Source organism: Agelaius phoeniceus, chromosome 3 (genome assembly GCF_051311805.1).
Source record: "Agelaius phoeniceus isolate bAgePho1 chromosome 3, bAgePho1.hap1, whole genome shotgun sequence".
NCBI classification, from domain to species: domain Eukaryota; kingdom Metazoa; phylum Chordata; class Aves; order Passeriformes; family Icteridae; genus Agelaius; species Agelaius phoeniceus.
Genome location: NC_135267.1, coordinates 70,784,462 through 70,808,128, shown reverse-complemented (window position 1 = coordinate 70,808,128; position 23,667 = coordinate 70,784,462). Strand labels below are relative to the sequence as shown.

Here is a 23,667-nt window from a genome sequence, read left to right as displayed (position 1 = left end):
CCAGTTTTAAGCTTTGAACAGTAGTTAGCTTAGCACCTGAGCCTTACCACCTCCCTGCAGGTGATAGGTAAAACAGCCTATAAACTGCATGTGTCAGTATAACTGTGGGTGTAAAAATTTCCTGATGATATTTCAAGTGGTTCAGTTATTAACACAGAATAAAATGAGTAATCTGTGATAGATCAAACCTCTCCAGTTTCATACTGTGGAAGAGACCGTGCCAGAGCTCTTCATATGCTTCAGGAGACCAAGCTGAATGCATAGGCATTCTCTACAGGAAAAAAACCAAACCCCCAAAAAATAAGAAGCAAAAATCCCAATCAGACTTTCCCCCCAAAAAAATGCTCACAAACCAACAAATACCAGAAAAAACAGCCAACTCATAAGCAAGCTGATCTTGGTGCTCGAACTTTAATGACAAGTGCGCTGTGGTAGATTAAGAGTAAACCTCTCTCTCTGGTGGTAATGGTTTGCTTGGAGTATATAAAAAAGTAGTTGCTTGTGATTTGTGGCTCTGCATAGACTTCCAGTTCATGTAATGTGTCAAGATTGAGGATCAGGTATTTAGTGGTTTTGAGATATTTTAATGATGGTGGTGATAAAGGACAAAAGTTACAGTTGTCTGTAAGGTAACTGGTGAAATTCTGTTCTGAATGGGAGATACAGAAAAAAATCTCACTGGGTTAGGTGGCTGTTAGATTGGAATGCACAAGAAGATTTGCATGTCTGTTTTATAGCTCCTGGAGACAGTGTTTCTGTGCAGAGCTTTACTTGGTTTGTATTTTGCCCTGTGGTGGTGCATGGTTTATAGTAACAGTGGTGACATGTTAAAAACTAGTACAGGAAGACTCTCTTTATCCTTTGTGCTTAGGCTATTCCAGATGGTGTTCTTGGTGTCTAAGCAATTCACCTGAGAGGGATCTTGTCTGTTTAAGCTGAGTTGCACCATTGGTGTATTCAAGATTGCCTAAAGAGGAAGAAAAATAAAGGGAGAGTTAGAAAGGGATTACTTGAGCAAGTGTTTCTGCAGAAGGCTGAATGTGAATTTAAATGGAGCCTTAAAAGTAGAAATAAAGTGGATGTTGAATCCTAGGTCTATAAGTTTGGGAAGCCATTGTTGGAAAATCTGCTTTTATTAGTGGTGGTAGTTTTACTGAGGGAGTAAAATAGTCTAGTGGCAAAAAAGAGGAACTTTTTCCTTGCAGATTTAGAGAATCAGTCTTCGTTTGAAGTTTGAGATTAAAAACCATTTTCTATGATGTATGTAACTGCAGACATTCTCGAACACTTTTCCTCCTGCATGTCCACCTTACAGTGTCATGGGTTACTTTTAGGCTGGAGTGGTTCCCTTGTTAAACTTTCTGGCCAGAGGTTGAAGAGCACTTGGTATCATTTCAGTGAATCACATAAGGTGATTCCTGAGGTGGATAGAGACTTCTGGAGATCATCTACTACAAGCCCCCTACTCAAATCAGGGGCCAGCCAAGATCAGGTTACTCAGGGACATGTCCAGTCAGGTTTTTAATATAATTAAGAATTAATATAAGTGTATATTGTGTCCAGGCAGCATTTTATTCCTTCCTTCATTCCTTTTTACAATCTAGACATATGAGGGGAATAAGATTAGGAAACGAGAAGTTGTGAAGTTAGCTAATATTTGTATAAACATGAATGGAAGCTGTTCTGTTTTCTGTTCCCATGAGTGAGGTCTTGTTTCCATGGCTTTATCTTTAAAAACTTGCTGATGAGTACTCAAAAGTATAGGAAGTTCATAAGGCCTGAGAGATGTCAGATTATGTCTAATAACTGAGTAAGGAAAAGAAATTACTTGCCTGAAGTGTGTTGGATAAGGTGCTCTTCCATGAGTCTTCCTGGGGGGGTGCTTGTGAACTTCCTTGCACTATGAAGCCTTTTTGGCCTCTGTGTTCATAGCCAAGGGGAGTATGAGTGTGAGACAGAGAGGATATGTGGTAGCTTGGGGCAGTCTATGTGTGTGACAAACAGTAGTTTTGTAGGCTGACTGATGAAAACACGTCTGTGATATGGAATAACATAACCTATTCCAGCAGAAACTGAATTAGTGCCAAATTAATTAGAATTTTAAAATTAAATGTAATGTGTGGGCCAGGAATCAATTTAAAATATGTTCCCAGAAGTAAATCCCTTAGGATTAGTCATGTCATCATTTTTATGAGCACAAAATTTGTCAAACTGCTCTCTCTTTTTTAAAAAAAAATATTTTGTTTAAATTTTCATTGAGGTGTATACCTATTGGGATGTAGACACCCTGGGTGCATGTATTACATCACAGGTGTTTGCAACATGATTTGCATGTATATAAACCTTCTGCATAGTCTAAAATTATTTTATGAGTCACTACTTGGAAATATCCTTGGTTTTCTGAATGTGAAGTCCATAATTGTACCTCTTATGCATGCAAGCTCCTATGGATGTCTTTTCAGAATCATGCCCAAGGAGGAAAAAAAGTTGTACAGACTGATGAGTGGCGTAAAGGCTCTGTGGAGGAAAGGCTGGAATATGCTCTCATCAAGGTAATCTCGCTGGAAAACTGTCCTAGCCATCAGAGCTCAGAGCCATGAGCTCAGCTCAGACCTTAAGGGACATATTTGCCTTTAAAAGTTCTTCAGCTACCATTTTTTCACAAGCTATTAATTAACAATGAATAATAAAGGCAACTGATCTATTTAATTTCAATAACAGAGAAAACTAGAGAAAACTTATCGTAGCGGTGTGTCTTTAAGCTTCAAAGTTGAAGTCTTTGACCCTTAATATTTTATTCCACTAGTGTTGGTAGAAACATGCAGCTTTTGCTTTGGAACACACTCCTTTTACTTCCTAGGGCTGTTTTTGGTCCTTCAGTAGTACTGCACTGAGTGGCACCTGGACTGAGGAAGCAGCCTTTTTTGAGTGTTGGGTTTTTCTGATGACAGAGTTAAGAAAAGTGAACAAATCTGTTAATACTGGGGAAATGCTGTGAGTAGCTTTATCTGCCTAAGACCTGCAGTGTTTTGGTTCCTTTGAACCAAAGGAAGAAAGACTATTTTCAATTCACATTTGAGGTATTTTTAAAGACTATCAGTATCTACAGTATCTATTTGTACTTTCATTGTGGGGTTTTTCTGGGGAGAAGGCAACTAAATAAAAGTTGTATTTCTAGCAAGATAAAAGCTTCTCTTTTTTTTTTTTTCCTCAGGGCATTGAGAAGTATGTCATTGCAGATACAGAAGAAGCAAGATTAAACCAGGAAAAATATCCTAGACCTCTAAATGTAATTGAAGGGCCTTTGATGAATGGCATGAAAATTGTTGGTGATCTTTTTGGTGCTGGAAAGATGTTTCTACCTCAGGTAATGAGAAAATAATGTCATATATTTTCCTATTTCCTACAAAAACTAGCATTGTAAAATGTAGGAATTGCAAAAATTCAGGTACTGCTGAGAAGCAGTCACTTTCTTACTTTACTTTGAAACTCGACTTTCTATGTGTATGATTTTGTTTGTTTCTGTTCTTCCTGAGAGTTTTTGCTTTATTTGAAATGCAGTTTTAAGTCTTTGGCCATGAAAAGTGCAAGAGAATAAAAGCCCAAATAAAATTTGCTGTGTTTAGCACCTTCCAAGTCTGGGTCTGTCTGCAGCTTTCAGTTCTATTGTGATTGGTCTGGGAAGCTGCACTGTGCAAGAAATGTTTTGTGTAGAGCCTTAGCCCAGTAAGGTCAGCAGCCTGCAGCCGCAGAGTGATCTGAAAACGGCCACCTGGGGCTGCAAATGAGGTTTCATTTATTGCCTGAATGAGAAAGCTAAAGTAAAACTGGGTTTATTCCTATACCTTGTCTTTATTGTTTATTCTGCCCCCACCTTTACCTGTGCAGGTGATAAAGTCTGCTCGAGTTATGAAGAAAGCAGTTGGCCACCTTATTCCGTATATGGAAAAAGAAAGAGAGGAAAGGAGAGCCAAGCAAGGCAGCACAGAAGAAGAGGCAAGATACACTCCTTTGTGCTGTATTTCTTTCCCAGAGTGCTATGACAAATATAAGAATTATTTGTTGCTATTTATATTTATTATGCTGGAGAGTTGATGCAGTCACATGGAGACTGACAATCTCAGTTAAAATTTGAATTACGTTTGAAATTCATGATTTTGTGGAACTCTGCTTGGTGTGTGCCTAAGTTCACAAAGTTTTCTGAACTATGCCAGTGAGCCTTTGTAAGCCCTTTATGCCAATGTTACTAATTTCTTGTGTTTTTACAGACATTTAATTTTGCTGTTATTTATTCTAACTTTATGGCAGATTTTGCTACTTGCTTGTAATACTTCTGCCCTGGGCGAACTCTCTAATTCTCCTTTAAAATTTTTAATGGTTCCTAATTCTTTCCTTGAAATCTTCTTACAATGTATTTGCTGTGTATCTGTTGTGTGATTGTCCAGCACAAATGTAACAAATACAGGAAATAATTTGGAAAGAAAAATAGCTTGATAATTAAATCTGACTGATCTTCATGAAAGAAGGAAAATGCCTTGTCTCTTCTCCCATGCTCTTTCCAGATATGAAGGTGTCTTCTCTCCTGTATCTCAAGTTAATGTGTTCTCTGGCTGTCACAAATCACCTTTCACTTCATCATCTCTCTCCAGCTCATGCTGTTCTCTTTTAATTCAGACAACAGGGCTGGTATTTCACACCCTCTGTTTTGTTCTGATGCTGTTTGAAGTTGTTTAAAATTGCTACCCCATTGATTCCATGAACAGTGGATTAGGATCTTCTGTGAACCCTCTGGCACTTAATTCTCTGGCTAGAAAGATGTGAAGTGGAATTTGAGATGTTCTAAAAAAGATAGCAAACACTCTAAGAGAGTGAGTTAGGTGCTCTGTGTGGCTGAGGAGAGCAGAAGAAAAAGGCAGGGATTCTGTCATCCTGCCTTCTCTACCTTCTGCTGGGCATGGGATGTAGTTCCTTCCTCTTAAAAAGACATGCCACTATATAGAGAATCAATGAAAGAGATAAAACAGCTGCATCTATTCCCAAAGTACATTGGCTTGAAGGAAAAAGATTTGCAGACTCTGGTAACTGATCTGTCTGATGTTACCCAGGCCACTGTACCCTCCAGGACAGTTTTAGTCACAGACTGCCAGGAAATGCAAAGCGTTGATAGTGACATTTGAGGATAAATAGCTGTGGCTGTGGATCTCTATCAAAGATGAAAAACAATGAAGGCCTGTTGGATGTATGCCCAGAACTTGAGGACCTCCTTGCTTAAGACAGTTGAAATAAGTGTGCCTTAAATAGGGTTTATTTAAAGTGGTATGTGCTGTTTCCCATGTTGTTTGCTATCCAGCAAAGATTTTCCTTCTTATGTGCAAATCCAATTTTTTTTTCTTTTGTATCAATCACTAATGAAATCATCAGTAATTATTAGGTATGATTAAATGTGATACCTAATGTGGGCCAGCATGTTTTGTTCTTCTCCCAGTCCTTGATTAATCTCTTACCCCATTCCCCAGCAGTATATTTTCAGCTGCAAAATTTTCTGTTGATTTACTGAGATGGCTGACTTACAGACCTTCATTTTGCTTCCTCTGTTCTCTGGCCTTGTGTAAAACAGAAGCTCTGGGGAAATACTAGATTTTAGTAAACAGCAACATTGGTGGAAATCCAGGGATTTTATTCAACAAATGTGTTAGAACCACAGGAAAATACTAATGTCACTCTTGATAATATATCAAGATTTTTTAACCCATAATATTGCAACTACAAAAGCAATGTAGGTTCATGAAATAGAGAGCTGCTCTATGTGTCCAGAAATATAGCATGCTTTATAGAAGAGTTCAGTCATCCAGTTCTGCCATGTGCGAAGGAGATGAGATACTGTCTGGAAAAATATTTTATAGTTTCACATACAATATGCTCAGATTTCCACTTTATTTAAATTCTGTGCAATTTATGTAGTTGCTTACTGGCATCTGATGCTGCAGCAGCTCAGACATACTACTGTTATAGCCTGGAGCTGTTCCAAATGACGGCAGTGATTACACAACTAAAGAGGTATTGCCACGTCCTGTGTCCCGGTGGAGAACTGCTGTGGGAAGTTCCACTGTTGTGCTGCTGGCAGCACCTTTTGTCAGGCTGAATGCCATCTAGCCTAGGACCTGCTTGTGACAGAACAGCTTCCTTTCTTCAAGTTGATCCTTCTTCAGCCTGTTTGTTCAGCTTGGGTAATCTGAAGTAGCCTGATCACTGCACTGAAAACTCCGTTGTTATTTGTGTTGCATAAAAATGAGCCTCTTCTGCTTTTTCTAATTGCTCTAATTTCTCTTCTAAGTTTGCTAATCTCCTGTTTTTCTCAGCATTGCATCAAAAGATTGATCTTGATGCACAAACAGACATGTAATTATAAGTATTCATGCCCTTCTGTTCTAAATATTTAATCTCTTTATTGGCAAGGTGTGTATTTGGAGCAGAAGAACCTCAGGAGTTCAGTTATTGCACTGCAAAAAATGCTATCCAGATCTGAAATGGTTTTATGTGCTGTTTTGTTTTTTCAAACACAGATTTTTGAATAACATCCATGGATTTTTAAAAGAATAATTCATGTGCAAGTTTCTATTACCTGGATCTTTTAAGATGGTTTTTAATACTTACTGTATTATCTGTACTACACTTTGCAGTACTATAATAGAAGTCTGAGTCGTGGATTAGGATTGCAGTGTTGAAGGATGTGTTCAAACATACCAAGGCTTCTGAGTAATTTAACTCTTGCTACTTCAACTTCCAGGATCCTTACCAGGGTACAATAGTTTTGGCAACTGTGAAGGGAGATGTACATGATATCGGCAAGAACATTGTGGGAGTTGTTCTGGGCTGCAACAACTTCAGGTAAAGAGACATCAGGTAGCTGAGAACACAACTGTAGAAGGGTCAGTACCTCTCTGTAGCTGCAGCTGTGGTGATAACAGAACTGGGCATTTCTTGGGAATTGTTCTCTGTTCCCCAGGTTGTGATTGGGAACACAGATCACAGCAGGTATTACTAAATGGGGGGGCAAGAGGGAGTATTGCATCCTCCTTGAGTATTGTTTTTCCTAATAAATTAACATCTGAGGTGATTCTGCAGTTGAACATCAATTGGAATATAGATGAGAACATCAATTTTTGTGTTTGTTTTATATCAGTTAAATATAATAACTGTGATGTTTTTGTAATGTCTGAAGAAATCAGATATGACAGTTGCAGTAGGCAATACTGTATATGGCTTGTGTTGGGAAAAAATAGTCTTGTAAGATTCAAATGAATCTTGTAGTGTGTTTTTCATGTTGTTTGTTAACTATGAGGTTTTAAAAACTTGCTGAGGTATGTTTTCTTAAATAAGAGATGAGATTCTCATTCTGTTTCTAAACTTCAAAAGTTAGAACTTCAAGAAAAGTCAGGTCTTTCATGGCCTGTGTATCTGCAGAAGGCTTGGCAACAGTGTTGGAATGAATGGTCATGTTCCCATTAGTGTTTTTTTCAAGGGTCTGTCAGACATTGTGCAAAGCTGAATTGGTTTTGGAACTCAGTCTTACTGTTCATTCCTTTAGTTTAGTTTTGACTTTGGGTTGTCATTTGCTCTGGAAAGAGCCAAAATTATCCCTTTATTTCAAAACACAAAGTGTTGAAGTCAGTAACAGTGCTGTATATATGCAATATATTCCATTGAATTTCCTCTTGAAATTCTGTTGATTGGATTCAGGCTTTCTTGAGCTTTATTTAGATTTACTGAAAGGAAGCCATGGTGTTCTCTGTCACCATGAATATGAGTGAGGCTGAGTGAAATCTGCAGGCTGGGGCGGTTTACTTGAAGAAATAAAAACCTTAGCAATGGCTAGGGTTAATAGCAATAAAATGCTAGAAAGGGAAGTTCAGTGTCCTGTTTCATAAAATGTATGCTTTAATAAGGCAAACAAGCTTGGTGTGAATCATCTTATATTCCTGATGTAAGATAAAATGTGGTATTTGCAGGGGTCCCCAGGATGAGGTGAAAGATGAGTGAATTTGACTCCATGTCTTTGGAAGGTTAATTTATTATTTTATGTACTTACATTATATAAAAGAATGTTATACTAAAACTATACTAAAGAATAGAGAAAGGATACAGACAGAAGGCTTAACAAGAATGATAATGAAAAACGTGTGACTGACTCCTCAGAGTCTGACACAGCTGATGGTGATTGGTCATCAAGTAAAAACAATTCACATGAAACCAATCAAACATGCACCTGTTAGTAAGCAATTTCCAGACCACATTCTAAAGCAGTAAAACAGGGAGAAGCAAACAGATAATTATTGTTTTCATTTCTCTCTGAGGCTTCTTAGCTTCTCAGGAGAAGAAATCCTGGAGAAGGGATTTTTCCAAAAAATATGACAGTGACAATACGATGTCCACGAAACATTTTTGTATTATCCAGATGCCTTCAGAAATGCTACTGCTGTGGGTGGCCTATTTGGTGGCTCAGCACCACACAGCATTCATTCACTTCCACCCAGCCAATCTCAGTGAGATGGGAAAAGAAGAAAGGAAGAAAGAAAGCAAGAAAAATGGTGGGTGGAGAAAAGTAATAACTGAAGATGAAGTGGAAGAAGAGAGAAAGAAAGAAAAAACAAGTGATGCAATCCCCTTATCACCTCCTATGGACAGACTAGGTTCCTATCCAGTTCCTGAGCAAAATATGGCTAACCCCTGCTATGTCCCTTACTCTCCCTTTTATTGCTGAGTTTGACTTCATGTGCCATGGAATATTTCTTTGGTTAGTTTGGGTCATCTGCCTAGCTGTGTCTACTCACAGTCTGTTTCTTGGGGGAGTAGAGTAAGAAACAGAAGAGGCCTTGATGCTGTGAAAGTATTGCTCATCAACAGTTAAACTTTAATTTGCAGAATTGTTTTGGCCGCAGATTTAAAATACAGCACCATACCAGCTGCTGTGAAGAAAATTAACTCATCTCATCCAGACTTAGTACAACCACAAAAATTTATTTTAAAGAAAAAGCTCCTCTTACACTTGAATTTTCTTAACTGTTATGCCATCTGGAACTCTTACTGAAAATTTTACCACCAGACCCAGAGGTATTTCCTATGTAAAGATTCCCCCATTTCCCAAATAGTCTTAAGAGAAACAAACAAACATCTCAATCTTAATATCTATTTTTAGGTCAGTTGTTTACAGCAAGAGGAATGTATTTGCCCTGTAACAGAAATTTGATTTCCTATTTAAAAGATCTTGTGTCATCTCCTTTCTTTCCACAGAGTTATTGATTTAGGAGTCATGACACCATGTGATAAGATATTAAGAGCTGCTGTTGAAAACAAAGCAGGTATAGAGAGACTACATTTGTACTTCTGAATTGTTTGATTTTTAAATCACATTTTTATTGCTGCTTATTGCATACCTGTACTGTCTATGATTTGATCAGATTATCTTCAGAGAAATCAGAACTTCAGCTTTAACCATGTTAATTATTTATCGTTTGGCACTTATGTGAAACTTAGCCTGAGGAACTGAAACGCTGTATCAGATGGACAACTCTGAGAGAGATAGTGTATTTCTTTTACAGATGGATAAATGGAGCCTTGAAAAGGTCTAATTAACTTCTTTTTGGGTCTCAAATCAGTAAAAAGAACTTGGCATTTGGCCTGCCAGATCAGTGAGTGTGAAATCAGGAATGAATTGTTCTAATAAATAATGAACTTCCTGATACAACTTGCAGTTGCTTTGGAATAGTCTACTACATCTTGGAAAAGATGAATGGTGTGAAACATGGTGAAGATTGAAAGCACTTGCTGTTTCTAAGAGCAGAACTTATAATTATTTTGTCTTATTTCCCTCTTCAGTGCTGAACTTCTGAGACTTGGAGCTTGCTAATCAAAAGTGCTGTTTATTTATTGCTGAAACTAGAGCAGTAGGTGTTCAGCAACTGTGAAGACTGAGAAATATCTTAAACTGGGGATTTGGAATTGCTATCATTCTTGGAAAGCTTTCACTTTCTAATTGGGTCAAACATCCCTTTTAGACAAGTGACTATCCTGCTTTTCATCTCATTATTTTCTATCTGATGCATGAGGCTATCTGATGTATGAAATAAACTTTTCTGTAGTAATTTCTGTGTCTTTCTAGAATGGATTGGCTAAAAGTTTTGTGCATGTGTGTTTGTAAATTTGCAATAGATATAATTGGCCTGTCTGGTCTCATCACCCCATCTTTGGATGAGATGATTTTTGTCGCCAAGGAAATGGAGAGATTGGCAATAAAGATTCCTTTGCTCATTGGAGGAGCAACTACTTCTAAGTAAGCTATCTCTGTTGGGAAGATGGGCAGCTTCTATGCAAACAATATTATTATATATAAACAGATAGGCAGCTTCTATGCAAACAGTATTATTATTATATATAAACAGTATTATATTATATATAAACTATTTCACTAGTTAACTAATGAAAAAGAAAATTTATAGCCATTTCTTCCCCCCTTTCTCTCATTTTCCTGCAGCACACATACTGATATGTATTCACCCTAACATTGACTGTTATTTCTTGTTTCAGAAGTCCTAGATTATTGAGGTAAAATCTAGTTAGTACATAACAAATAATGGACATCTTAAATGTTTAATTTTTTCAAGTATATATTATATGTGGAAGTACTGTGTTTTCTCTAAAAGTTTTTGCTCATATGGAAATAAATATAGTCCTGTTCTTCTGAGGGGTTGGATGATCTATTTTGATTTACCAAAGCATTTTAAAAATGCAGGATTTTGAGACTAGAAATAGTTGACATCAGGGAGCTGTTATCTTTAAGGAAGTTACTGTATTTTCCTGGATCACTGTTCAATGTAGTGATGACTGTGTTGAGCCTCCAGTGCTGCTCAGGCAGGCTGGTAGGGGATAAAGCCCCACTGCTTGCTGGTGAAGTACTTATCATGTTGATTTCGATGGACTGAGCTGTTAAAATCTTGTTCTCTCAGATCTGTTCAAATGAAATAATACAGCTGCTGTGATTTCCTGAAGACCACGTTGACAGCCCGGTGACACCTAGTATTAGCATTACTGCAGATGTGTTCTGGGCATGTATAACAGCCGTGGGTCATGCTTTGCTGACTGATTTTTGTACAATATACTTGAGGGGTTGACAGCTCAGAAGACTGTAGAGGTCATTTTTGTCTAACTAAAAGCTGTGAGCAGTGTTGCTTTCTTTATCAGAGCAGCACGTACTGTATTCTGTATTTTTGGCTTTAGCAAATCATCTCATCATTTGACAGACAGTGAGAGTAGGATCACTACCTGCCTTTATTGTTCCTGTATTCCTTTTCTCCTTTTCCATAGGAGCCTCTTCCTGCTGCTTTGATACTGACAGCAAACGTGGAGGATTTTTTCTTACAAAAACAAAACAAAACAAAAAAAAACCCACCAAAAATATGGGGAGTCGAGGGGAAGGCTTTATTCTAAGTGGAGGTCTTAGGAGAGCCTTTTCAGTTCTTTTCAGTTTTTTCACCCAGGGCATTTTGGCCTAGTAATTGATGTCAAATAACCAGCATCAAACAATTCTGCAGAATTTATTCGCAGAGAGGAATGTAGCTAACAGGGAAGCTGCACTACTTTTTTTCCTTGAATATGGAAATTACTGAAGGATATATGTATACTTTTGAGTACAAAAATTGATTTTATTCATGTGAATTATATTTATATATATACTTGCACATATGCCCAGATACAATGCAGTGTCTATAAAGTACTGTCCAGTAAAGGTACTCTTTATGGAAGACTGGATTCTTAATGTATATTTTACGTTACTTTCCTAGTCTTCAATTTAACCTCCCATGTGCATTCTTAAAGGTTGTGTATATGTCAGAGGTTGCTAATGAAGAAGCATCTGCATTTTTTTCACTGTAATAAATAGGCATTGTTATTTGGAATAAGGAGATCATGAGTACTTGGAAGAGTGTATAGTGAGGTTAGTTTGAAAGAGAGAGAGAGGGAGGCTGGATTTAGTCTCCAGAATCCACACAATGAGAGTTTCTTCATAATTTACAGTAATGATGATTTTTCCATTCATATTATGCTACTTTGGTAAATTCAGGTGCTGAGAAAAAATGGTGACATTCTCATTGCCATAAAATTTACTTCAAAAAAATACAAAAGTTAGCATGTAATGGTTGATACAGTGCCATTTTAGGGCCATGTCTTCGTTTCCTCTGTCTGTTCCTATCAAAACAGATGAGATACCATTTTGTAAAAAATAGAGCTGCCAAGATCAAAAATGCATCTCCTAGAAGCAGATTCAGGGGATGCTGGACAGTTGTTTACACAGCTGTGTTGCACAGTCATGAGTAAACCTCCATGTCCAAGTGCTTTAAATATTTGACAGAACCTGAAGAAAAGGGGGATCTTACCTTTGTTAAGGAAGATTGCTTCTTGGGCTCTGATATTTTACTCTGATTCAAATTTAATTTTAGAAATGTTGTTTGACCTTAGTATATAAAAAAGCAAATTATAAGGCCTATAACATCTTTGCTCCTACACTTGCTTGCAGAGTTTTGGTAGGACTGAGCAGAGCTCTTTTTGCATCACTAGAAACTGTTAGCAGTGTTGCTTTCTTTATCAGAGCAATGCATATTGTAGTAGATCTATTACAGTCTATATTTTGTAGCTTCAGCAAGTAGTCTCATAATTTGACAGACTTTGAAGGGAAGGGTCTGTCCTCATTGCACTTATAGTTTCAATGCAAAGTTCACTGCATCTTCAAGGTGCAAGTTTGTAATATTTATTGGCCACTGGCAGAATTCGTTGTTCAGGTGTATAGAGGACTTGTGCCTCTGATACTGAGAAATGGGATAATCATCACTGAATTAGGTTAATGCTAATCCACAGACCCAAAAATTAGCATGCAGGAGGAAAAAATGTAAGATGCGCAAAAAGGATTAAAGAAATGGCTAGGTCTTGGTAGGCTTAATTTGGAATATTCTTACTGATTTCTGAGACTCAAAACTAATGAGTTGCTGATTTTCATTCAGCTGGTATGACATTGAGGGAATGTGAGTTGGCACATTATTTATGAAGTGTTCTGATACTCTTTGAAGGAAAATGTTTATATACCTGTTATTAAAAATCTGTGTTTAATGATTCATGGATAGCAGATGGATGAATGAATTTCTTCGTTTGAAGTTCTAGTCTATGCATTAAGTCAGGATTTATTTCCCTGGGGATTTTGTCTGCTTTTTTTGTTGGTGGGTTGCTTGGGGTTTTTGTTTGTTTCTTTTTTTTTTTTTTTTTTGGTGGTTTTTTTTTTTTTGTTGGTTTTTTGTTTTGTTTTGTTGTTTTTTTGCTTTAGTTGTAAAATGCTCACTCTTTCTCTTTTTCACTGAAGAACACATACAGCTGTTAAAATTGCCCCACGATATAGCGCACCTGTGGTTCACGTCCTGGATGCATCCAAGAGTGTTGTGGTTGTAAGTTCTAAATTCTAGTTTCTTGTCTATGCAAAGATATGTGCCCTGTTTTTCTGTTGTCCCTTTCATCCTTTCCTCTAAGGCTTAGTGTTGTGGCAGAAAATTAAAAGGGGCACATCAGAGACAAGTTTCTAAATTACACTTGTTTCAGCTGTTTTGTGCTGCCACATGGTTCTCAACTGGCTTGTGACAGTTACTGTCACTGGGCACTTTCATTTAAATGTCCATTACTCTAGTGAGGGTGACATTCACTGAGTCCTTGACTGTAGTTTTGTAGTGAAACTGATGGAGTTCTATGTGTACTGCTGTTCTGGCTAATTTAAATATATTTCTGAAGTTAGATAGCAACATTTGTACTGAGAAACATGTGGCTGGAGTTTTTTGGGATGGATTCTCTTTCAGAGAAATGGGTGGTCTTAGCTGGCAAATACATGGTGGTAAAGAGTAGGCCAAGCTGTGTGTTGCTTCTGTGACTAACTTCAGTCTCTGAAGTTTTGGAGTATTTTCCTCTCAGGTCTTTCCAGACTTGGACTTCGCTCTGCTAATGTTACCTGTGTAGTAGGGCAGAGATCTCAGTAATAATTGTAGTCTAAACACGGCTAGTTTGAATGGAGGTTGCAGATTAATGGTAAGGTTTAGTTTAGTGTTGCCAAGAGAGTCCAAAAGACAGGTTGCCTAGTCTGAAACTTACACTGTCTTTCCCATAGTGTGTTACACTAGGTGTAACGCTTACTGCTTTTTCCTCGCTGTTCTTTTCAGTGCTCCCAGCTCTTAGATGACAGTATGAAGGATGATTTCTTTGAAGAAATATTAGAGGAATATGAAGAAATTAGACAAGAACACTATGAGTCTCTCAAGGTACAAATATAATTGATTATCTTCTTGTTTGAAGCGGTTGGCACTTGCTGTTCAGTTATTATGAATAACTTGCTGTTCTCTTACTGTTCAGCTCCTTGTGAAGACCTTCAGGTATATTTGTTTTGATTTAAAACTTGCAGTAAAATGGATTGAAAACTTCCAGAAGTGCTTATGAAATCAAATTTTTTAGCCTGTAGGACCTTGCTGCATGACTCTTAATACATGCTTGGCAAATTCTTGGTTGTCCTCAATGGCTAATCAGTGGTATCCAGGACCTCCATGGAGTTGGCAGTCATGTCATCTTAATCAACCTTGGGAGACCAGTGCTTTCCTGGAGCAGTAGCAGGATATGTGGAGTTTCAGCTGGGGTAGGGAAAATGGTACTGGTAGCTTTTGTTGGTTCTGAGCCATACTCTATTGGGAATTTTAAACCACAATGCTTTCCTAATGTCTTAGTCTTGTTACTCTACTTAGGTAGAGTACTCTACTCTACTTAGGTGAGTGATCAGAGCTGTAGGAGAATATAATTTTCTGCTTGTATTTTAGTGTATTGTGAAGTATTAATAGAACTTCTGGTGTAGCTGAGAGGAACCAGAAATCTTGTAGGCCAGTTTCATTAGCCTTTCATTAGCAGTTTCATTAGCATTATACAGGCAAAAGTAATGATCTGCTTGTGATGCAATCTTACTTTACACATGGGAACTCAGAGTTGTTGAAGCTGAAATTATCTGTTGTTGGATTTAGCCTGAATAGTATTTTGAGTAAAACTCTACCATGAAGTCTGCAGTTACAGTTTGAGTCTGAAAGGTGGTGTTCTGAAATGAACCTTTATGTCTATATAGGAAAGAAGATACTTGTCTCTACAGCAAGCTAGAAGAAAAGGTTTCCATCATGATTGGTTATCAGGCCATATACCAGGTCAGCTATATGTTGTTGTTTGTGATTGCTGTGCCTTTATTGTATTTTGTGTGATTATTTTAGTTGTATTTTTAATTCAAATATGCTTTAAACTTCAGAATGTAGCAGTGTAACAGTTTAAGTAAATTGGTATCTGTCTCAACTGAGATTTTTTTGCATTACTTTTAACCTTCTGTTTCTGCTTTTTTACAGCTCATTTAAAAAATGTATTAATATTCAATAAATGTAACTGAAAAAAATCCCAAAACAATGAGTTACCCATCACAACAGATAATCAAGGAAAACACTAATGACAGCTTTTGAAAATACTGTCTGCCTGGCTCATTACATTGCACACCTTACTGTACCATATTTGGGGAACACATGCTGTAACATGGCATTTTAATCAAATGCCTCATTACACTCTTTCCTACCCCTTCCCCCATCAGTTTTTGTACTTTTTTTTTTTTTAATTATACTAGAAGTATAAACAGCATTCAGGTTGCATCCTGCAGTGACATTAACACTGCTTTCTGTCGTTTCATTTACAAGATTCAACAAGATGCTACTTTTCAATAACTTGCTTAATGCATTACAGAGTATTGTACAGACAAAACAAGTGCAAAGCTTCTGGCTTTACACAGATAGATCCATCGTGCTTTATCACTTGTGTGTGTGCATCTAAATGTGCAAAAGTTCTTAGAAATTACATAAAAATAAGTTCCAAAGTCCAGCAGCTAAAAGCTGTTTATTTACGTGGAAGAACAAAAGGCCTTAATTTTTCCATTTCAACTTTATATGCCTTTTATACTTTTTTTTTGGGTTCTTTGTAACTGTGGATTATGGTATGGCTTGGGAAAATATGACTATGAGAATTTTAGGACAGTTAGTTTGGAAGAGGTAATTTGCAGAGGTGGAGGCTGCTGAACATCAGTTATACTGCAAATGTTAAAGCAATTTTAAATTATTTTCATCATGTCCAATTGTACTTCTGTTTCCTACAGTTAAACCAAAATTCATTGGCACAAAAGTCTTTGAAGATTATGACCTGAGGAGGCTGGTAGAGTACATTGACTGGAAGCCCTTCTTTGATGTCTGGCAACTTAGGGGAAAGTATCCCAACCGGAGTTTCCCTAAGATCTTTAATGATAAAACTGTAGGTGAGTACTGAAATTGCATTTACTTCATATAACGAATTCTAACAGGCCCAGTGTGCTGCAGTGAGATTCCAAATGTTTAATGAAATACATTAGGAATAGTACAAATACATGCAAAGAATGTCACTGAAATAAGTTGTTCAAAGCAAGGTTTAGTGAACCAACTGTTGCCATGTAAGGCTGAAAAATAAGTGCGGAAAAATGCTTGGTCATCTTATTTAGCATTCACCTGCCAAAGCACAGGGAAGTGTATTTTATTAACAGAAAATGTCAGCAGAGCACTTAATGTATCTGTGGGTGAAAATGGCAAGCTCCTTTTGAAGCTATTCAGTGGGCTTTGAAATGGGTGATAAAAATGCCAGGGTGACACTGAAAGCAATGTTCTGGGTCTGCTGCACTGTGGTAATGTAGGTACACGCACCGGGTCTCTTGCTCATTTTACTCTGTGTTCTCTTCCTCTACTAGGTGCTGGCTGAAACATTTTGTGTTTTGTTTGGGTTTTTTATTTCCTAAGATATATCTTGTTACAGCCCTGTGATCACACTGCAATCTTTCTATTTGCTGTAGCTGACAGATCATTGCAGTCATTGGACAATTATGTAGAAAATGAATCAGTCTTCAAACAATTTTTAAACCTATTTAGCCAATTATGAAAGTATGCTTTTTCTAAGGCAATTTCTTTTTTTCTTTTGTTTTTAATAGGTGAAGAAGCAAAGAGAGTTTATAACGATGCTCAAGATCTACTTAAAACATTGATTAATGAAAAGAAATTACAAGCCAGAGGTGTGGTTGGGTTCTGGCCAGCTCGAAGTGTTCAGGATGATATCCACTTGTATGCTGCAGAAGAGGCAGTGGGATCTTCAGAACCAATAGCAAAATTTTATGGTCTGAGGCAGCAGGTACAGTGACAGCACATTTGTTAAGGGACTTTTCTTCCCCCTGAATTTCAGGAATGTAATAGAAGTGCCTTATTAAAATCTGTAGAAAATTGTTGTAATTTCTCTGCAGCCATTGTCTTGTCATTTCTTTCAATAATAACAAGATTCTGTTAGTGATGAGCCAGGTCTTTGTATTGTAGTATTTTGCATTGTAATAATTGTACAAAATGCTTTGTAGGTTTGACATCTTCAGATATGTTGTGCATTTTCTGTTTCAATTTTAAGATGTCCTAAAGCAGTATGTTGTATAAATTAATCACATGAATCTTGTTTCAAGATAAATTATAACCTAGTGAACCTTAGTTCTCTAATATCACTGGATTCTACTTTAGATGAAGAATTCTGCTTGAATGTGTTAATGCTTAAACCCATGTATTTTAGCTGCATCTCTTCCAGCCTGGTGTATACAGTAACTCAAGAGAGTTTTCAGCAGAGCAAAGTAGAAGAGAATAATTGTCTTCTGTTTCTTATATAAAATGTTCCTTTTAGTACACAGAGTTCTATCCATGACATTGATGCTAAATTAAGGATGTGATATAAATTTAAAAGTTAGAGATGCATGTAATATTTTCCTTAGCTCTAAAAATTGCAAATGAACATTAAAATTAATATAAATTTCACCTGTGGGGAAAAAAGATATTTTGTTAATTTTATGGTACTTTCTGTAACTTTGCAGGTTAATAGATTTTTTTTTTGTTTGTTTTTCAGGGGTAGGAGTGTTTTATTTGCTTTTAAGATGCAGTTGGGAATGGGTGAAACACACTGCTAAAATATTGTCATAGGTTAAAAAAATTAATCTTCAGCTAAGTGACAGCCATTAAATAACTTTACTCTCTCTGTAAGTTGGGTAGATTTTCAAGAACTGTGCCACCTCTTAAATAGCAATCATGCTTCCACAATGAATATACTGCTATGATTCAAGATTTCTTTTTGGGTGCTCAGGTACCTCTTTCTGTTACCTTTCTTCCATTTTGGAAAAGGATCCAGTGAGCAGTATAGTTCCCTATTTCACAGAACCAATTAGTTGGAAAAGACCTCTGAGACTGAGTCCAACCTATGATTGAACAACCCCATGTCAACCAGACCGTGGCACTGAGTGCCATGTTCAGCCATTCCTCAAATATCTCTGGGGATAGTGACTCCACCACCTCCTTGGGCAGTCTATTCCAGCATCTGATCACACTTTCTGTAAAGAAATTCCTCCAAATGTCCAACCTAAACCTTTCCTAGCACAGCTTAGGACTGTGTTGCCTTGTTCTGTCGGTTACCAGGGAGAAGAGACCAACCCCCCACCTGGCTACAGCCTCTGTTCAGGTGGTTGTAGAGAGCAATAAGTTCTCCCCTGAGCCTCGTTTTCCCCAGCTCTCTCAGCCACTTCTCATAGAATGAGTGCTCCAGAACCATTACCAGCTTCATTGCCCTTCTCTGGACTTGCTCCAGCACCTCAGGGTTCTTCCTCAGTTGGGGATCCCAAAACTGAACACAGTATTCAAATGCAGCCTTACCAGTGGCAGGTACAGGAGAAGAATCACTTCCCTGGTCCTTCTGGCCATACTGTTTCTGATGCAGGCCAGGGTGCCATTGGCCTTCTTGGCCACCTGGGCACCCTGCTGGTTCCTGTTCAGCTGGATATTGACCAGCACCTCAAGGTCCTTTTCCATTGGGCCCCTTCCCTTTGCATAAACCCACTCGAACTTTGCTTAGGATTCAACTTTCCAGTACTGATACATACATACATTTTGTTTGTGCTTGTGTGTGATTAGAAAAAAGTCTGCATCCTGGGCACTGTTTTGTCTGGATTACTGAGCACATAGCTTGTAGCATAAGGACTGGTTATAAACCCATAACCATTCTACAGTGGGAATTGCTGGAGAATTCTTCAGGTTCCACATCAGCCATCAGTTTTGTTAACAAATGTGGAATCTGTTAAGGGTAGAGATGAAATATTCCTCCTCTTACCCAGCTGTTGGCACAAGACTATTCCTTACTTTGTAATAATTTTTTTGCAGTATAAGCTGTTAAATCTTAGTAGCTGTCAATAGAAGCATCCCAACACTGTGTGTTCAGTGCTGCATCTCTCTTCTTTGGTGTTTGTTCTTCAGTGGTCCAAACATCCTCAGAGTAAGAGAGGTGGAGAGGTGGTTTTCTTCTAATTTAACTACAGAAAAGCTACCATGGCTCAAAGACTAGTTAGGTGTTTGTCAGAAATGCCCTAGGCCCTTTAGTCTTAAAAATGCTGGTCTTTAGCTTAATACTGCACTAATGATCTATTTTAAGGTGTTCTGATTTATTGCATTGATTTTGTTACTTTAGGCTGAAAAGGACTCTGCCTGCACAGATCCATATTACTGCCTCTCTGACTTCATAGCACCACTGGATTCTGGCATTTGTGACTACCTAGGCCTGTTTGCAGTGGCCTGCTTTGGTGTAGATGATTTATGCAGTGAATTTAGGAAACAGGAGGATGAATACAACATCATCATGGTGAAGGCTCTTGGTGATCGGTTGGCAGAGGTATGAGGTTTTATCAGGTGTTTCCTTGTAATTTTCAGCAAACTTAGAGCCACTTCAGTACAATGCAAGTGGGGCTAGCTCTAGCTGGGGATTTCAAGCTATAGCAGGGTTTCAGAAATTATGATTATTATTGTTGTTGTTGAAGATATTTACTGAAGTGGAAATTCTTCCTGAAGGGCAACTGGTGCTGGTAAAATCACATAGGTTGCAGAAGCAGTTCAGAAAAGCTGTTGCCCACTTTGAGCTAGAGGAAAAGTCCTCTGCTAAAAGGAGCAGCAGCACATGCTTGTATCTGATTGTAGCATGGAGGCAAGAATGATGTGGCCTTCTATAGCTAGACCTGGGTGAGACACCCAGATAGTCAAGACCTAATGACCTCAGTGCTATAGTGAGGTGTCGCTACCATAGGTGAATGAATTTTATCTTTTTGCGTTTCTTGTCCACATCTTTACCTCTTTAAAGCAGGACAATCAAAAAAGCACATCCACCAATAAGAGAAGTAACTAACATACTTGAATTAGCAAAATAAGTGTTTCATGTGAACTTTAATTCTTTCAAATGTCTCACCTATGTTAAGAGCTCTCTTAAAAATGAAAATGGGAATGCGAGAAAGCATCTATCATTGTTAATCAATCAGCTATTGCATCAGTCTGTACAAAGTAAAAAATAAAAAAAAAACAACTTTTCATTCTATTCCAAGGCATTTGCTGAGGAGCTTCATGAAAGAGTTCGAAGGGAATTCTGGGCTTACAGTAGTAGCGAGCAGCTGGATCTCTCTGGCCTACGCAAAATTAAATATGAGGGAATTCGCCCTGCCCCTGGATATCCCAGCCAACCTGACCATACAGAAAAACTCACCATGTGGAAACTTGCAAACATTGAGGAAACAACAGGTAACTTGGCTTTGCTAAGATTCTTAAACAGCTTTTTACTGTTTAAGAACAACCAAAGAACAAATTGGCTGTTGCAGAGTTACATAGAATACTAAACTGAAGTGCTTCTGGGAATTGCTGTCTTCCCCTTTTTATTCCCATTTTTATTTTGCCTCATTCAAGGAAGAATTTGCAAAACATTGCCAGTGCTTTTGGTGGAGGAGTTGTGTCCCCTAATTAGCAGATTGCATGCAAACAGGGTTCTGCTGCACAGAAAAAATTTCTGGCATCCTTATGGTGGTAAGAAGACATTCCAGATAGGAAAAAAGTCAATTCAGCAGAGTATTTCCTGGTCTGCAGGAACCTTGAGATGGTAATTTTAAAAAGGGATTAAATCCATTTGTTTTCCTCTTACATTTTGCATGTCAGATGTTTCACTGTTTCACTGTACACTGTTACTGTAGTTCACTGTTACAATTCCAGAAATAATTTTCAGTGCTTCAAAACTTCATTTGCCAAAATGTCCAAGTTTTTTCCTTCAAACCATGGAGTTACTCTACAGTAATTGTAATGAAAGTCTGTGGTATGTTTAAAGTTCTGAAGTTTTCTTAATGATTAAGTGGAAAAAGGGGTTGGTTTCAGCTTTCATCTGAAAGCTGCTTGGTTTTTTTTTGAGTTTGCTTGAAGCCACCCAACATAAAAAAAGGCTCTGAATTTGTGCTTAATCTTAATTCAAAGAATAATAAAATCCTCATTCTCTTTTTCAGGAATTGTTCTAACGGAATCACTAGCAATGATACCTGCTTCTGCAGTTTCTGGCCTTTATTTTTCCAGTCCCAATTCCAAATATTTTGCTGTTGGCAAGATATGTAAAGATCAGGTAACTAACACCATCAATTGTAGCAGTGTTAGAGCATTCAAAATCATCTTATGAGCAGATGTCTTAAAAATTTTGTAAACATTTAAAGCTGGCGTTTCAAAATTTTCATCATATTTTGTGATCCCTTTGCAGGTTGAAGATTATGCACTGAGAAAAAATTTGTCTGTGGCAGAGGTGGAGAAGTGGCTGGAACCCATTTTGGGATATGATACTGAACAACTGTGATATTTGTGGGTGAACTTCCTTTTTTGATGGTCGTGTTTGCCAGAAGGAGCAAGAAAATTCTTCCCACTGGAAACAGCTTTCTTCCATCCACCCCAGTAGCTTGTCTGATTGTCTTAAATTTTTTATCAAGGAACTTAATATTTCAAATCAAGTCTGCCTGGTGCCCTTGGCTTGGGACCATGAATGTATTTAGTTTCTCAGTCACAGCAGCATACTTTTATTTATTTTTATGTTTTCACAAAGACTCTAGCAGAGAAAGTAGATGTAGGATGAGATGGGGAACTGCAAAGCTTTCCTTTTCTCTGGAAGATTTTGAAATCAGGGGCAAGAATTTCTCTCCCATGGCTGTGGATATGCATAGAACAGAATTTGACTGGTGTTATTTTAGTGTGTTTTGGCAAGTCCAGGGACAGAAATATGATGCAATTCTTCTGCAAAGTCACAAAATGTTTTATACTGAGTGATCAAGAACAACTGAAGTACAACAGATCTCCTTTTTAAAAATCATCTGCTCGGTGTTTAGTCTTGTGCTTGGGAATACACATTGTTCTCAATGGTAGAACTATAAGAATAATACAATCTTCTGTAGTAGTATCAGAGATCTGTATTGGGAAATGGGATGACAGAGCCCATGGAGTTGTCTTCTCTGTGCTTCCTCTTCCTTTCAGCAAGTCACAATCTGTCTATTCTGTATAAAGGGTACTGGCACTTCCTACCTTTCAGTTAATGTTGTCAAGCTTAATTAATACATAAACAATCATTTGTACATGAAAATTATGAGAGTAGCATATTTGCTGCTGTAGACAGCTAGAAAGCTTGGAGCTGACTGTTACAAAATTTTAACCTTCTAGAAAACTGGATTTTAAAAGCAAATAGTACTGTCATATGTAACAGCTAATATTGTAGACTATTCTTCAGATTTAACTGAGTGTGCTAATCGTTCATAGCTTTCAATAATTTCTGAAAAGTGTCTCAAGTATTATTTAAATGCTAATTTGTAAAATATTAGGACAGAACCCCCTCATTTTTTGGTCTCTAATTGTAAACAAAAGACCAATATTGTAAGGAAGGTGTTCTTTTAATAGTTTATTGCAGTCTATTAATAGCTACATAATTTTTGTAATGTCTTCATCTAACTTTATGCTGAAAGAATCATCTTGTATCAGCAGTTTAATAAAGATGGTGTTATCCTATTAGAATTCTTTAAATGGCAACAATAAAATGTGTGCAGTAATCTGAACAGATAATGTCAAAATTAATATGTGCTTGTACCATGAACCTGAAATTACAGAGGCTGCTATGGGGTTTTTAAAGTAGTTGTGTGTGTTCTTAACTGAATCTTTTAGAATGGCTCATCCTTTAATGATTTACAAAAATAATTTCTAAATGGATCTCCCCTCCCCCTGCCTCCCTCCATGTCAAGGGACTTGTCACAAGTCCTTGCTGAGCAGCTGATTTTTGTAGTGGGAACAGTTTCTCAGTAGAACACTCATTTAGACTGCCAAAAATAAAGTGAAATGTTCTTAATATAAAAGATTATTTGTTCCTGAAATATGCAGCATATGAAAATTGAAATCCTCTCTGCTGTGTTTTTGGTAATTGCACTTCTGCTGATCATTTTAATGCTTGGACTCTCTCCTCTCCGGCACTCTTCCATATTCTTACATTTGGAAACAGAGTACCTTATTAGTCTGAAAATTTTATTGTGTGAATGGGGTTAAAGTTTGACTTGCTCAGCTTGGTTTGTTTATTGATTTATTTTCCTGAAATCAGTGGCAGCCAGTTCAGTGAGTACAGCTGGCAGCAGGAGGTCCCTGCTGTCTAACAGTAGTGGTGTTACCT

General features: G+C 37.5%; 1 protein-coding gene across 5 annotated transcripts in view; it reads left to right on the top strand.

Annotated features, from left to right (window-relative positions):
- MTR (5-methyltetrahydrofolate-homocysteine methyltransferase) overlaps window positions 1-23,065 on the top strand; it is a 51,085-nt gene extending 28,020 nt beyond the window's left edge. For all 5 annotated transcript variants that reach the window (XM_077175566.1, XM_077175564.1, XM_077175565.1 and 2 more), the window contains 15 exons: window positions 2,463-2,552; window positions 3,215-3,367; window positions 3,889-3,996; window positions 6,788-6,888; window positions 9,292-9,359; window positions 10,210-10,330; window positions 13,403-13,484; window positions 14,244-14,342; window positions 15,185-15,260; window positions 16,244-16,399; window positions 17,099-17,295; window positions 19,648-19,848; window positions 20,549-20,741; window positions 21,488-21,600; window positions 21,733-23,065. In XM_077175566.1, the coding sequence (XP_077031681.1) occupies window positions 2,463-2,552; window positions 3,215-3,367; window positions 3,889-3,996; window positions 6,788-6,888; window positions 9,292-9,359; window positions 10,210-10,330; window positions 13,403-13,484; window positions 14,244-14,342; window positions 15,185-15,260; window positions 16,244-16,399; window positions 17,099-17,295; window positions 19,648-19,848; window positions 20,549-20,741; window positions 21,488-21,600; window positions 21,733-21,825 (1,851 nt within the window). In that variant the 3' untranslated portion in view covers window positions 21,826-23,065. The remainder of the gene's footprint in view (window positions 1-2,462; window positions 2,553-3,214; window positions 3,368-3,888; window positions 3,997-6,787; window positions 6,889-9,291; window positions 9,360-10,209; window positions 10,331-13,402; window positions 13,485-14,243; window positions 14,343-15,184; window positions 15,261-16,243; window positions 16,400-17,098; window positions 17,296-19,647; window positions 19,849-20,548; window positions 20,742-21,487; window positions 21,601-21,732) is intronic.
- Window positions 23,066-23,667: the final 602 nt, after the last annotated feature.